The sequence below is a fragment of the Boleophthalmus pectinirostris genome, unplaced genomic scaffold, assembly GCF_026225935.1.
Source record: "Boleophthalmus pectinirostris isolate CB_2022bp ecotype Guang Dong unplaced genomic scaffold, ASM2622593v1 HiC_scaffold_20, whole genome shotgun sequence".
Classification (NCBI taxonomy): domain Eukaryota; kingdom Metazoa; phylum Chordata; class Actinopteri; order Gobiiformes; family Gobiidae; genus Boleophthalmus; species Boleophthalmus pectinirostris.
In genome coordinates this window covers 11,671,089-11,685,701 of record NW_026571153.1, presented here as the reverse complement: position 1 = coordinate 11,685,701, position 14,613 = coordinate 11,671,089, and the positions used below count along the sequence as shown (strand labels likewise).

General features: G+C 39.5%; 3 protein-coding genes and 2 non-coding genes across 5 annotated transcripts; 2 read left to right on the top strand and 3 right to left on the bottom strand.

Annotated features, from left to right (window-relative positions):
- Positions 1-31: 31 nt before the first annotated feature.
- On the bottom strand, positions 32-4,476 carry trmt10b (tRNA methyltransferase 10B). Its single transcript, XM_020936512.2, has 8 exons — positions 4,175-4,476; positions 3,850-3,955; positions 3,640-3,773; positions 2,544-2,696; positions 1,711-1,789; positions 1,246-1,313; positions 1,012-1,135; positions 32-933 (listed from the first exon to the last, which is right to left on the bottom strand). The coding sequence occupies exons 1-8, from the start codon at positions 4,310-4,312 to the stop codon at positions 815-817; spliced, it is 921 nt and encodes a 306-aa protein (XP_020792171.1). The 5' UTR covers positions 4,313-4,476; the 3' UTR covers positions 32-814.
- A 1,429-nt stretch (positions 4,477-5,905) lies between these two features.
- Positions 5,906-6,121, top strand: LOC129409928 (small nucleolar RNA U3). The gene has a single exon (XR_008632643.1). It is a non-coding gene; the product is annotated as a small nucleolar RNA U3 (small nucleolar RNA).
- A 2,271-nt stretch (positions 6,122-8,392) lies between these two features.
- LOC129409938 (small nucleolar RNA U3) lies at positions 8,393-8,607 on the top strand. Its single transcript, XR_008632652.1, has one exon. It is a non-coding gene; the product is annotated as a small nucleolar RNA U3 (small nucleolar RNA).
- Positions 8,608-11,605: 2,998 nt separating this feature from the next.
- Positions 11,606-12,270, bottom strand: LOC110170740 (intraflagellar transport protein 22 homolog). Its single transcript, XM_055156614.1, has one exon. It carries the CDS (start codon positions 12,217-12,219, stop codon positions 11,686-11,688), a length of 534 nt encoding a protein of 177 aa, XP_055012589.1. The 5' UTR covers positions 12,220-12,270; the 3' UTR covers positions 11,606-11,685.
- A 557-nt stretch (positions 12,271-12,827) lies between these two features.
- Positions 12,828-14,146, bottom strand: LOC129409774 (triosephosphate isomerase B-like). The gene is given in 3 exon segments (XM_055156465.1): positions 12,828-13,397; positions 13,400-13,640; positions 13,643-14,146. Coding segments are annotated over 3 exon segments (735 nt in total). The 5' UTR covers positions 14,081-14,146; the 3' UTR covers positions 12,828-13,341.
- Between the last annotated feature and the right edge of the window lie 467 nt (positions 14,147-14,613).

Sequence of the window (14,613 nt, the reverse complement as noted above, 5' to 3'; positions counted from 1 at the left end):
TTATGGTTCTCATTCAGACAGTCTTAACAAGTTGTATTTTAATCGCAAAAAATAATTTTATTATTTACAGAACATCAAGAAATATTTAAAGGTCCAATATTACCCAAAACTGACTCCTGCCATGTTACAATGCTGTTACCTCCTCAAAAACACCTGAAGTTGTATGTTGTTTCATTCGCACATGTTTGAGTAACACTTTATTATTAGTCTGTCTACACCTCCAAAGCTCAGAATGCTCAATTCCACCTTGTGATATCATGTAGTTGTAGTTTTCAGGGTAATAGTTTAGCTTTTGCCTTTAGTTTAGTAGAGACTGGCAATTCCTGAGCTGAAATTATCCTCCTGATTCTAGTGAAGGTGTGAGAAGTTTAAAAACACAGTGGAGCACTTCCTGTATTACTAGATGACATCACATGGTGGAACAGTGTATTTTCTGTTTGAGAGAAAAGCTCAGCCTAAATATTCTTGTGTTAAACATGTGCGAATGAAAGAAAACACAACTCCAGCAATGTTTTTGATGAGGAAACAACATTATAACATAGATCAGAGAATACTGTAGTAGTAAAAAATAAATACAATTATGTTTAAGAGTAAGAATTGCTTGTACACAGTTTGGCTTCACTTGAGCTGTTGATAATAATTAATGGAGCATTGTATTTTAATAGGCATAGGATTTAACAACGGTCTGACCTGTAATTTTGCCTGGTTGCATCTTTTACAACGCAATTCTGCCAACGCAATAACATCTTCAAGTTCAAGTTACAGAGCGCACCAATCAGTCAATTAAATGTGAAAGAAAGGATTTAATCTCGCACTAACTTTGAGATTTTGTAATATCTGGATCAACGGTGTACCCCTTCCCTAAAGGAAACCACAATCTGAAGGCCTCTGTCCAGCTGCCAGTGTCACAGAAAGTCAATAAGATGTCGAAAACTGGAGAAAATAAAATACAAAATAGATTAGAACAATAAACAGCGTGTAAATGTTACACTGTGGGTCAGTACTACTCACCCTGGTTAATAGCCAGTATTTTAGAGTGAAAGTTTTTTGAGTTGTTTTTCTTGATCATGTATTCGTCTATTGGGAGTCTGGCTGTGAGAACACTCAACTCACTGGCCCTGCCCAAGCTCAACTTCTATATAAACACATCACATTTTTACATTATTTAAAGATTATTCATTATAATTTGAAACAAATAAAAAATAAAATAAATAAATACAAGCAGGAGCTAAAGTAAAACTGTACCTTTTGAATGCTTTCATCCACAAGTCCACCAAGAACATAGACTTTGTCAGGGTCCACACACTGTAAGGCTACAGAACTAAGAATTAGTATAAATTAAGTTAAAGGTGCATTATGTCACTTTTCTGGTGGGGATTTGCCCTCTGCTTTTGTCCATGGAGATGTAATTGCTTTCCTTGAAATGTTCCATAGTATGACATTAAACATATCCACCTTGGAAAACTTGCATTTATATTGTGAGATACTTGTCCATGGAGAAGATAAGTTTAACACCATACTGTGTAACTACAAATGTAACGAGGTGCACAACATAGCCAGAAAAGTTACACAGTGCACCTTTACTGAACTGACCAGTCTGAATATGAGAGAGATGATGAAAACACAGAGAATAAGAAATGTGAGATTATTTATTGCTATGGTTATAGCTCCCTCTGCTGGCTAAAAGTACCTTTCATATCTGTACTTCACCTTGTTCAGCATCTGGTGTGAGGTAAACAATTGTCTCTGGTGGGAAAAGATCCAAACAGCTTTCCTCTGTTATGTCCATCTGACAAAATATACAGAATATCTTAATAAACCTGAAGTGGGCTGAAGGGTTTACTTAAGGCAGGGGTGTCAAACTAATTTTGGTCCGGGGGCCGTATCCAGCCTACTTTAATCCCAAAGGGGCCGGATCAGAAAACTCATGGCATATAAACCCCAAAAATAACAATAAGTTCAAATATTTGTGCAGAGAAACGCAAATCTACTACAGAAATCTTTTTAAATTACCGTAATGAACTCTTTCTTTTACAAAATACTATAATATTATGAACAACCTGAGACTTTAAGAAAAATTCAATTTCAACACAATGTTTTAACATGAACTTGTATGCAAATAGGAATAAGTCAATTTTTCTTGGAAAATCCTGCACTCGGCTCCACTTTTCTCATGTTTGACATTTTGCTGATGAGGGTGTCACGGTCAACAGTCAAAACGATCGTCCTTTAAGAGCGTTTGGAAAGAGACAAGTCTTCATTTGTGCTGCTCTGGTGGGAGGGGCCACGCACAGAGGCGCTGGAGACTCTGCTCTACTAAGCACCGCAGAAAATTACCAATATTTTAATAGAAAATATAATTAAAATATTTTAGTAGAAAATCACACAAGGGCCACATTAAAGGCATTGGAGGGCCGGATCTGACCCCCGGGCCTTATGTTTGACAACTGTGACTTAAGGGTTTAAGGGTGCATTTCAGTCTCCTCTATTTATAACCTCTATTTATAAATCTACTCAATGATAAAAAATAAAAATATATTCACAGAGTAGTTGAGGAAACCATCGTTCATTCGGACACACTCTCTGTACAGGCGGCTGTCCTCTCTCAGGTTTGTCAGAAACAGGTGAAATGGTTGAGACGCCTTTTTGTTTGAGCCATAAAGGCGTCTGAGCTGCCCGGACAGTCTGCTGATCTCCTGAATACAAAAAAAAACAGTATTTAATTACGGTTTCCCATAAATAATAATTCTCTTTTACAAAGCCTATGGGAAATGCAGGGTTTCAGTTCACATCACAACATTCTGTAGGTCAATATTGTTTAATAATACAGATGGAGGGTTAATGTTAGTTAAAATGTTAGTAATTTGTGGTTGTAACATAATGAGGTCTTTACCTTTTGATATTTTCATCCCAAAGTAAAATGTAATCAATAACAGTCTCTGGCTCTTGCCTCCATCTGACAGTACTAATAATAGCAGTGTTACAACTGTCGCCCACATAAGATTATATATGGTCATTAACAAGCATCTCAAAGTATGTAGACACTGCATTCATTATTCATTCACTCCCCACACATTTACTTCTAAACTACTTATTATACTCTATTGTCTTTTTTCTCATGTTTTGTTATTGGTGGTCTTGTTTGTATACATTATAACATGCATTGTATTTAAATTTTTGTATTCTTACTATTTTCTTTTTAATACTATAAACCAGATATTACATGTTCTTAATAAAAATTGAATTGAATTGTCAACAAAAAGGACAACAAATGGATATCAGCCATGTGGCAGACAACAATACTTTTATTCAATATCTGTTTATGAAACTTTATGAACCTAAACTAAGGTATGGATATTAGTTCCCACATAGCTGGTTAGCCTCCATTGTGTTTTAATATGTGAATTTTCTAAAATCTTTGGGAAAAATCAATGGAAAATGTACTTCCAAAACCAGAGAGGGCAAGAATGTTGAGCTCTATAATAGATGCTTATTAATTAATAAAATCATCAAAATCAAATAAATGAATAACAAATAACTAGAGGAGTAGCTCTGAGGTGCAAATATTCAAATCTGCACGACTGGTCCTTTGTTTCTATTTCCTAAACTTGGAAATATGTTGCAGTAAATGAGTTGTACCTTGTCAGACATGCAGTCCGTCATACTGAGGTCCACACACAGTCGGCGACCTGTGGACTGAGCTTCTGCCAAACGCTCTTTGGTGATGGCCTTCAACACCCTTTTGGTGAACCGAGGAGCGTCACCATCAGCTTCTAAACAAACAGAACGAAAGAAAAAAGATTTAATTTGCTCTTTCAACTTATAAATCATAGCCATGCTGAAGTTTACCAGATTGCACTCGGTTAAGCTTTCTCCGTTGTTTCTCCTCTTTTCGTTTGCTCTTTTTTGCAGCCAGTTGCTTCTCCCAGTGTCGCTGCTTCCTCAAGACATTCTTCTGTAAATAGACACCAGAAAATGTGACTTAGACAGAAGCCTATCTACACATATTGAACAACACATTTAATTGATATCAGTGCTTGTGTGTGCATTATAATCATACATGTCCTTTATGAACTGCAAAATTAATTCCTCCACTGTAAAATAATATCTCAACTTATGACTAGACTGTACAATAAACTGTTATTTTCACCTTGTAAAAAATAAATGAACTTACAGAACAAACAGAATCGTCTCTGTCGGATCTATTCTCAGTCAAATCTGTGTCCACCTCAATGTGAAGCAAGTCCAAATCCTCCGAGATCCCATTCATACTGTTTTCAAAAGAAGAATGAGCCATTTTTTTTCTCTTCATTGATCACCTAGAACAAGAAATCACGAGTTTAAAGATTAACATTTTTCCTACACGCGTCCAATTAATGTCGTTGGGCAACTGGGCTAAACTGATTAAGTTTTGGTGGTTTAAAAATGATTCAACTAAGAAAAGTAAACACAAGTGGACTTTTTCACGTGTGTGTCGCATGCTGATGACGTCACAGTAACAAAACGTCAAGAGCTGCAGTGTTTAATGTGGCCAGTGGACGGCGCTATCAAATAACAATAAATCATTTTGTAACGCAAATGTAGTTACGAGCATAACAATTAAAGAGGTTTCATTCTTTCATGTCATGCAACTACGATTATAGTTTTAACTTTCCATAACAAATGCACTGCGCAAGTGGGTATGCAGCAAATAAAACTAAAACTACGAAATGTCGCCTACTTCACGAACTTAATTGAACAAGCCGCTCTGACATGTCTGCGTCTATGTGACAACACTTACAACGCAAGTGCATGAACAGCTAAGAAGAAACATACCGTCCAGTCCTCGGGTAAGAGCATTTTAATTCTCATTTAATGTATTTGTAGTGGTGTCTAATCTTAGTAATAACAGGGGAATATTTTGGACAATTAAAGGTAAGTTTGCTCAAAATGTGTCAAGGTTAGCTATCACTTTGCTAAGACAATCACCTTGATAATCAAGTTTGAACTTGTTGGTCTTATTATAAGAAGATGAAACTTTATTTCAAATTCTATGTATAATACACAGATTTGGATAAATTATAGTTACATCGTTTTTTTTCATTAACATTACATCTGAGTGAATGTGAAAGCAAACACATTTTTTAAACAATTTAACTCCAAATTACATGTATATAATGCTTTAATTACTTGACGTTAATTATCAGCGTTAACTTTAAATATTAGTTATTTACAGATTATTTATTTGCCAACAACGCTATGTGGGAGTGCGAAATAGGAACTCAAGTGTTGTTTATGTTTTTTACCGGTCGGTTTTAGGAGGTGCACATCCAAGGCTAATTAGCATTTTTACAGTTTTTTGTTTTATTTACGTTTTATTTCCACATGACATGTGCTTTTAACGTCTCGGGCAGTACATCGTAAAACTATAGTGCGCGATATCTACGGATTTTAATGGTTACTCATCAAATTAATCTTAATAAACGTGTTAAAACGGTTTTGTTTTTAGCATAGGGCGACACGTGTTTGTGAACCACCAATTACACGGCGGGAGGCTCTCGCAATAACGGAGGCATTATGACTTTTGTCGTAAATGTTGTTAAATAATGTCATTTTGCAGTGAATTTGTAGTGAATTTGGATTGAAATAACCAATTTATAGTTTTATAGTAAGTTACATTTTGTCGTAAACATTTCACAAATACTAAAGTAATATGTTTTATATTTTGTATTAAAAGCCAAGTCGGTCTCCAAAAGTCGTATTCTTTTACTTGTACTTATTTACGGAGAGTTTTGTTTTGTTTTAGTTTCGGTGAAATACGTGTTGTGATTATTTTGTAACAGATTATGATTCCGCTTGAATATTCACCGTAACCCAGACCCGCATGCTCGGAGTATGAGAGTTTACAGAGTTGCGATTAAACGTTAAGACTATACTTTCAGGGATCATTTCTATAGTTCTTAACTTGAGAGATGTGTTTCTAAAGTGTTGGTCTCGCTAACTACGATGATGAGTTGGTGACATTCCTCCTTGAGCGCGAAACAGGCGGAGAGACTTGGATTTATCCTCATGCTCTTCGCTCTTGATGACCGTTCACTGTTTCCTTTGGAAGTAGCGAGGGGAGGAGTGTGATCAGAGTAGTTGCGGAATCATGTGAAAAATTAAATGTATGTCAATGGACCAATTGCCGTCTCATTCGTTTTGCCGGCCTTTTATTATTGTAGTTAATAAGCTCCTTTGACACTTGTTTTATTTTGATTTGAGATTAGAAAGTCCAGACGTTCTCATTTCTCCTGGACAGTCTCAGTTTTGAGCCGTGTCCGCTGTAGCATCAGATTTACCCAAAAGCGTTGGTGAGATGAAACCACTTGTCACTTGCGGTTAGTTCGACAAAGTGTTCATTTCTCGAAGCTTCACGTGCGCACGAAACCACCTAATGGCCAAGCGGTGTAATCACAGGCAGATGTATCTGAACCACATCACGTGTGATGCATTGAATCTTAGTGTCTGTTATGTCTATTGGGAATAACTATGAATTACAAAAAATTTATGACCAAATAATTTCTCTACATATATGATCACACATGTGTATAATACATTTTGTATTCTGTGTGTGAAAATTTTCCCAAAATGGTAAATCATAATATGGCAGGTTAAGCTGTTTTTCTGAAAATGGCAAGGGTGTGTTCAGGCAGAGGACTGTGAAAGTGCTTGTGGAACTAGGAAAGGGGCACAGATTATGCTTGTGTAACTTGCACAATGATGTACAGGACAGAGAAAAGTTTATTTATTTTTATTCAGAAACAATAGTTTCTCAATAGTTTCGCCTTTCGGCTCAGCTCCCTCTTCACCACAATGGTGAAGAGGGAGCTGAGCCGAAAGGCGAAGCTCTCAATTTACCGGTCAGTCTTCGTTCCTACTCTCACCTATGGTCATGAGCTCTGGGTAGTGACCGAAAGGACGAGATCGCGGATACAAGCGCTCGAAATGAGTTTCCTCCGCAGGGTGGCTGGGCGCTCCCTTAGAGATAGGGTGAGGAGCTCAGTCACACGGGAGGAGCTCGGAGTAGAGCCGCTGCTCCTCCACGTCGAGAGGAGCCAGTTGAGGTGGCTCGGGCATCTGTTTCGGATGCCCCCTGGGCGCCTCCCTCGGGAGGTGTTCCGGGCATGTCCCACCGGGAGGAGGCCCCGGGGAAGACCCAGGACACGCTGGAGGGACTATGTCTCTCGGCTGGCATGGGAACGCCTCGGGGTTCCCCCGGAGGAGCTGGAGGACGTGTCTGGGGTGAAGGAAGTCTGGGAGTCCCTGCTTAGGCTGCTGCCCCCGCAACCCGGCCCCGGATAAGCGGATGAAAATGGATGGATGGATGGATAGTTTTTGGTTTTAAATGATTTCTTGTTGTTTTGGGGGTTTTTTGACACAAGCTCTCCGGCCTTAGATATAAACTCTAGTATCCAAACTCTAGTATCCAAATTCTAGTATACAAACTCTAGTATCCAAACTTTATCCAAACTCTCACCTGACCGCAGCTCTCCTACAAACAACCACATTTTGAATGGAGCCTGAGAGGTCTATATCGCTGTAATAGCTCGCAGCAAAATCTGAACCACTTCTCGAAGTAATCACGTGGTACAGCCGGGCAGCAAGGCTTCGGATGTCATTATTTTTGGTTCCTCCCCCAAATGAAGCAAGCCTCGATACACGCTTCACGGAAGCACCCCCTTCATTACTCCACACACGCTTCGAAGCCTCGGTACATCTTGTAACATCACTACCTCTAGGGTGACCAGATTTTCAAAATAAAAAACTGTGGCTCGCCGGGTTTGTGGTGGTTGGTAATAATAAAATTGTGAATCGAGTGCATAATTAAGTAAAATTGTTCTGCACTTGGTCGATTCACGACAAACATGTGAGTCAGTATAGTCACATTTTCTTTGTGTTTTGGTTGTTTTTAAGCACCTTTTCTACATTTTATCTAAACAAGTGACAATGTATGCCTCTCTTTACTGTTGGCATTGATCAAAAATACTAAACCAGGTCTAGACCGGGACTGAGACCGGGACCAGACCAGAACTAAGACTGGGATTGAGACCAGTTTAATCTTGATTTAGTCCTGGTTTAGTCTTGGTTTATTCTGGTATCACAGTTAAAGTCACAGAAACGGGAACGGCCGTAATCCGTTTTTTCCATTATTCATTTAAACATAAAATCAAAAACTGAAATAATGAATTCTTATCTGTTTTTTCATTTTGGTTTTGGAGACAAATCTTATTTTTGGTTTTATATTGAAAAATTAATGAACAAATGATACATGGACTCTCGCCCCAGTGTGAGGTTTCAGTCGCCCGCATTCACCTCATAACACAGAGTCACAGTGTGGCGGCTCTAGTGTCTGTTGTGGATCTCTCACTTTAAGACTTTACTTTCAGGGATCATTTCTATAGTTTCTGACTTGAGAAATGTGTTTCTAAAGTGTTTGGTGTCGCTGATCACGATGAGGAATTGGTGATGCTCCTTCCTGAACATGAAGCAGACAGAGACCTGGTTTACTCCTCATGCTCTCTGTGGCTGACGACTGTTCACTGTTTCCTCTGGAGACTGTGAGGGGAGGAGTATGATCTGAATGATTTATGTTGTGGTTAAAATCAATTTTCTGAAATGTGATGTGAAGTAAGTATGCTATAAAATATCTGTAAAGTTACAAAAAAAAAAAGAAGCTGTGGTGTTTAAGCCCAAGTGGAGTTGTTAGTGGTTGTTGGAATTATTTTGCAATTCTACAGTTTTGGTGTAAATTAGAATCAGCAAAGCAATGCTCCCAATTGTACTTATGCAACCTGTTTTATCAGAGGTGGGTGGAGTAGACAAAAACTATATTTGAGTAAGAGTACTGTTACTTCAAAACAGTATTACTCAAGTAGAAGTACAAGTAGTGGTCCAAGAAATTACTCAAGTAAGAGTAAAGAGGTTTTTGTGGAAACCATAAGAGTAATTATTTGTCTGGACATAACACCTGAATTATAACTGGAAGGTTAAAATGATAGACACAAAAATGAGAAAACTTTAAATCATATCTAACGAAGCGCTGCAAGAAACACAAATGTTCAAATCATTGAAAATTGTCAACATAAAGCTTTTGTCACTTGAGGGCTTACAGTGGGAAGAGTAAAAACCTTTGCTCAAGTAAAAGTACTCGAGTAAACTTAACTACTACCCATTTTTGTATTCTTTTTATTTTTTTCATCTGAACATATGAATTTCTTGAATTGTAAATAAACTCAGCGGATCATGTGAATATTTTTGGATTGTAAAGAATTGTAGAGCAGAGCTGTTATCTCCCTCTTGTGGCCAGTCCATGTAACAGCAGTGAAACGTGTTAAACTATAATGTTTTGATTTGTTTAGTTTACTGTGGCCGTCGTAATGGTTTGTACATATACTGTGGAAAAATAATACAAAAAAATCACCACCTCAACTGACTGAAATGTGTCATTATTTATTTATTCTTCCACTCCTCGTGTCTCCTTCTTGCTCCCCTTGTCTCGCACCGGGGAGGCCCAGGGGCCCGGGGGATCAGTCAGTGTCCTCTTGGCGGGGAGGGACACGACCGCTTAGAAGCAGGTTCTTCATCATCGCTGTCTTCTTCTATTGGCCTCTTCCGGCTCATTCCTAAATAAATGTATAAAATATAAATGTATTATTTACCAATATCTATAATGGTTTTGGACACATTCTACAATTTGAAGGTGTATTTAGATTTGTAAAATTGAGATTAAAACAAACCTTGAGCTGCAGAGGGCTCTACTGGAGCCTCATCAGCCTCTTCTGGACCACTCTCATCCCCGGTGTCTGAATGATTTTGCCACCGACTCCATTCCTCTTCCAGCAGCTCCAGCCATGCTGGTACTAAGTGGTCAATCACTACAGAAATACAATATGCAAAATTAGTATCACTGCTACAATCAGTACAGGGAAAAAATTAAATGGATCTATTTTTTGTAAAATGTATTTCTTTCACACATTCAACATTGGTCAGTATTTAAGTCGAGGCCCCAGTGCAACATAGCATGACGTGTGACTTCATGTAAACAACTATTATCTGTCATTTTCAATAAATCCCTTGCGTGGATTTTATTAACAATATCACACACAATCCATTGTAGTCAGTTTGTACAAACTGCTTGTTCTTTCAGTTTCTACTATAACTTTATAAACTCAAAAAAACTTCAGCCAGAAATACTTTTGCTGTGCTTTTCGAGAAGTGATTTGAAGATTTGTCTGAGTTTCTAAGAGTATATGAAGTTCGCACAGAGGAGTCTCAAGAACCAAATGGGCTGAGACTGGACTGTCCTGGACCCACAGTGGAACTAGACTACTGGCACGTCTATTGCCAAGACACAGACAAGTATGTCAGTTGCTCAAACTAGAACATCAAAGAGTGGGAGGAACTTACACAGTGCTGGAGAGGGGTCAGCTGGGGGCTCTGGTCCGGGCTCTGGTGGAGGGTCTGCTGGGAGTTCTGCTGGCAACTCCACCGGAGCTTCAGCATGAAACTCCACAGAACCATCCTCGTCTTCATTGTCCTCAGCAGCACCAACCTGGGGCACAGGCGGCCCGAAAGGAGGATGTAAATCGCCAAGGGCATCAGCCAGAAGTGGAGCCCGCAGAACCGTTGGAAACATCATCTCCCTTGCGTAGTCACCTGAGAATAAACAGAATATGCAAAATTAGTATCACTGCTACAGTCAGGATGAGGAAAACTGAAATGAATATTTTTTGCAAAACTAATGGCAAATTATTTGTTTCACACGTTCAACATTGTTCAATGTTTAGGTCAAGGCCTCAGTGCAACATAACATGACGTGTGACTTCATGGTTAAATACTATCCTTTGTATTTTTTCAGGCTAAGGTTTAGAATATGGTTAAGTTTATTTTATTTACGTATTTATTTATTTGATTTATGAGACAGGGACAGTGCACAATATACATTAACCTTAACGGGAGAGATTGTGCCCGGTTGTAGCACTAGAGTTTATTTCCCTGGTTCATGCTTTTTAGGTTTTTTTTGATGGGGGAAACTGGAGTGCCCGGAGGAAAGCCACCCAGACACGGGGAGAACATGTAAACTCCACACAGAAAGGCCCGGGAAACACGGGAACAAACCACAGAAACACTAAAACAGACTGACAGTTTGCTAGTCTCAAACAAAATGAATATGAATGTTTTCATTTTTGAGAGATATTTCCTTGTTGCTTTTGTCTTAAAGGATTTTGGTGATGAGTGGGAAAGAAAAAAAATGTTTATACTACAGTACGACAAACTAACTTACCTGCTGCGGCATTTTGAAGCTGCACCTGCAGGACGACCTCCCCGTCAATGTCCATTTCTGTAACTCACTCTCAACTCACAAACTTCAACTATAAATACAGAAATGCTTCTTCTTTCCAAAGCGAGATGAAGTTTTGTAGATTTCGTCCGAGTCAAGACACAAATGAGCTGAAGACTGAATCTTCCAGGCTTTAAAACCACAGTGACTACGGCACGTTCTAGAATTCACTGTTCTGTCCTTTATTTAAAGGTCCCATGATGTAGCATGTTTTTTTTTTTTTAATGTCAAATCACATATTTAATGGGGTTACTAGAAAACACGTCTATTCAGGGTTAGTTACAGATTTGACCATTTCTTTACATAATAATCCACATCTCCTTTCACTCCCTACTCTCTGACATAGCTTCCACAACTTTTCCTAGATATCTGTTGAAGGCTTTCCTTACATCTTCAGGCTCATCCTCCAAATTGGACTTTATCAGTGGAAATCTGTTCAGAGGCGAGGCTAAGGAAATGTGTCCCCTCTCTGCTCCACTGCCTACTTTGTTGTGAGCTATGAGCAGACACTGATTTTTCTGTAAATTATGGGTGGAGATGAACATTGAATGCCATGTTTCAATTTCCTTGAGGTGGCTTGGGACGTCAGGATTGAACACAATTACCACACCACTGCAGTCTTTCATGAATGTAGGCCAGTATGATTCAAATTTGAAATCTCCAGAACAATCCCAGAGCTCGACCTTGCAGTCTCTGTTATCACTACCTCCTTCTAAAGGGCACTCAAACTCCAGGATCCTTACTCCTCCTGTAGGTTTATATTCGCCTCCCACGTTTTCTGATATGTCTGATAGGAAGTTAGCCAGAACTGTTTTTCCACTCTCGGTCGGGCCAATTAAGACTATTTTGACATGCATTTCTCGCCAGGGACCGCTGCTATCGGTCAGTCCACCTTTAACGCAATGTTGAATCCAGTAATACACGTGTATACGCTAGCTACTTTTATTTGTACATGTACTGTGTAGTTGGTAATGTGCATTTCCTTTTCTGTATGTTTCAGTTACTATATTAATGTATCACCACATGCAAGAGACCTCCATAAAAACATGAAAAGTACGCCTTGTGTACGGAGCTTTCTTTATTAGTTCGCTGGCTGTCTAGCTTCACCCAGTCACGTGTCGTGAGGAGGGCACATCCATGATATTTATTCGCAGGGAGTTTGTCTGACTGTGTAATAAACCTGTTCACTCTGTGGGACTTCTTCCCTGTGCTTTTAAAGTTTCATTCATATGTTAATTCGCCCTGTAATGAATCCCTGTGTACCATAGCATGTTGTGTATGTTTTTGGACTGTGGAGTGTCAATGGGGTTGGGATATGTTGTCATATGGACTGTGGATGTATATGGGACAGATAAGGGGTGTGTCTCCAACCTTTAGCATATGCCAGTCTGTTATGGGACACGTGTTGGGACAAAACTGCTGTGTATGTTTCCATGAAGATGTTAACTCAACAGTTATGCTGGTATTTATTTTTTTTTTTTTTCACTGACAGTCTCAGTTTATTATAATGTTTGAGTTGAGCCTCATGTCAAATACAGTCAAATAAATCCAACATGAGATGTGCAGACCTAAAGAGCCAGGGTCATGTCGTCTACAGCATGAAGCACAGAAAGAACATCATAATGTTACAGAGACACCTACAGTAAAAACACAAATATCAGATTGACAAGAGCTCAGACACTGTTTACACAATACTTTGTAAACTTGTTCAAGTAAAGTTGTGGACTGCTGGTCCGTAAGTGTAAGCTGTCTGCAGCTTTAGCACTCGCTGTGGAAGTTATTAGCACAGACTCTAGACCTCAGGACTTAACTCAGTGCAGTGAAATGTGCCAATCTATTCCTTTTATTAACAAAAAGAGCAAAGTACAGGTAAAGCAGGGAATGACAACATTGCACAAATCTCAATAAAAAGGGAAGTGCTGAATATGGGCTGAACAATCAAAACGCAACCAAACCTCCAACATTATTATAACCGTTTTTTATGCCTTTGCGTTAATGATGTCGATGAACTCTGGCTTCAGAGAGGCTCTGCCCACCCGTCCACATCCTTCTGCGACGCCAGCTCTTTGCAGGTGCCTCCAGTCACAGAACCTCCATAGATGATCCTCACAGAGTTGGCCACTGCCTCGGACACGTTGGCCTTGAGCCATTCCCTCAGTTTCTCGTGAACTTCCTGAGCCTGCTGTGGGGAGGCGGTCTTTCCTGTGCCAATGGCCCACACTGGCTCGTAAGCAAGCACCACTTTGCTCCAGTCTTTTACATTGTCTGCGATGACTTTTTGGTCTGGGCAAACACAACCTGCTCGGTGATGCCCCCCTCCCTCTCGTCCAGCTTCTCCCCGATGCAGGCGATGACCCCCAGTCCACTCTCCAGAGCATGGGCCGTCTTCTGACCAATCAGTTCATCGCTCTCTCCAAACACATGGCGTCTCTCAGAGTGTCCCAGGATCACCCAGTTGATCCCACAGTCCTTGATCATCGCAGGGCTGATCTCTCCAGTGAAGGCACCCTTGGGAACCTTGTAGCAGTTTTGAGCAGCAATACCGAATTTGGCGTCGAGCTTAGACCTGACAAAGTCCAGGTAGATTGAAGGAGCACCGCACACGACCTCAACATTGGGGTCCACACTGGCTCCGTTCATAGTCTGAATGAGGTCCCCAAGGCTTTTCTTGTCGCCGTTCATCTTCCAGTTTCCTCCGACGAAGAATTTTCTGGTCATGATTGCGGTGCGCGGGTAGTTTTTAATTTGCTTAGAAATAAAGTCGTAACCTTCAAAAGCCACCACCGGGGTTAATTCATTGGTAATTAAATATGTTTATTACTAACTAACTACTAACCAAAAACAGAGTATAACAAATGACAACAGAAAAACAAAACCAGTGAGTGCGTATACATGCACATCAATAACCCGGTTATGATCGGTGTGGTGTATTAAAAACGAGTCGGCTGCACGCATTTAACAACTTTACTGGGGCTTCGGTATAACACGTTACCATTACAAATCAATGCTTGAGAGCTCGCACTCTGGCATGCGCAATTCACTACAACTACAACTACGGTGGCCCTGAAAATTCAATATACCACATCACCTCCCCTTTATTTTTTTAACAACCCAAAGTATTGTTCTAGCCCAACACTTTCACATAAAAATATATATAATATCATTACTGTGCCTTAAGCTTAGAAATATCAACATTATACACACTGTATAATAAACTCAATTGAACTAAATGCTTGAACTGTAACTTTAAC

Coding starts and splice junctions, on each gene's coding strand:
- trmt10b (XM_020936512.2), bottom strand. CDS start 4,312: ATGAAGAGAAAAAAAATGGCTCATTCTTCTTTTGAAAACAGTATGAAT. Junction 2,697..3,639: donor CGGACTGCATGTCTGACAAG/GTACAACTCATT, acceptor TTTTGTATTCAG/GAGATCAGCAGACTGTCCGG. Junction 1,314..1,710: donor CACACCAGATGCTGAACAAG/GTGAAGTACAGA, acceptor TTAGTTCTGTAG/CCTTACAGTGTGTGGACCCT.
- LOC110170740 (XM_055156614.1), bottom strand. CDS start 12,219: ATGCATGTCAAAATAGTCTTAATTGGCCCGACCGAGAGTGGAAAAACA.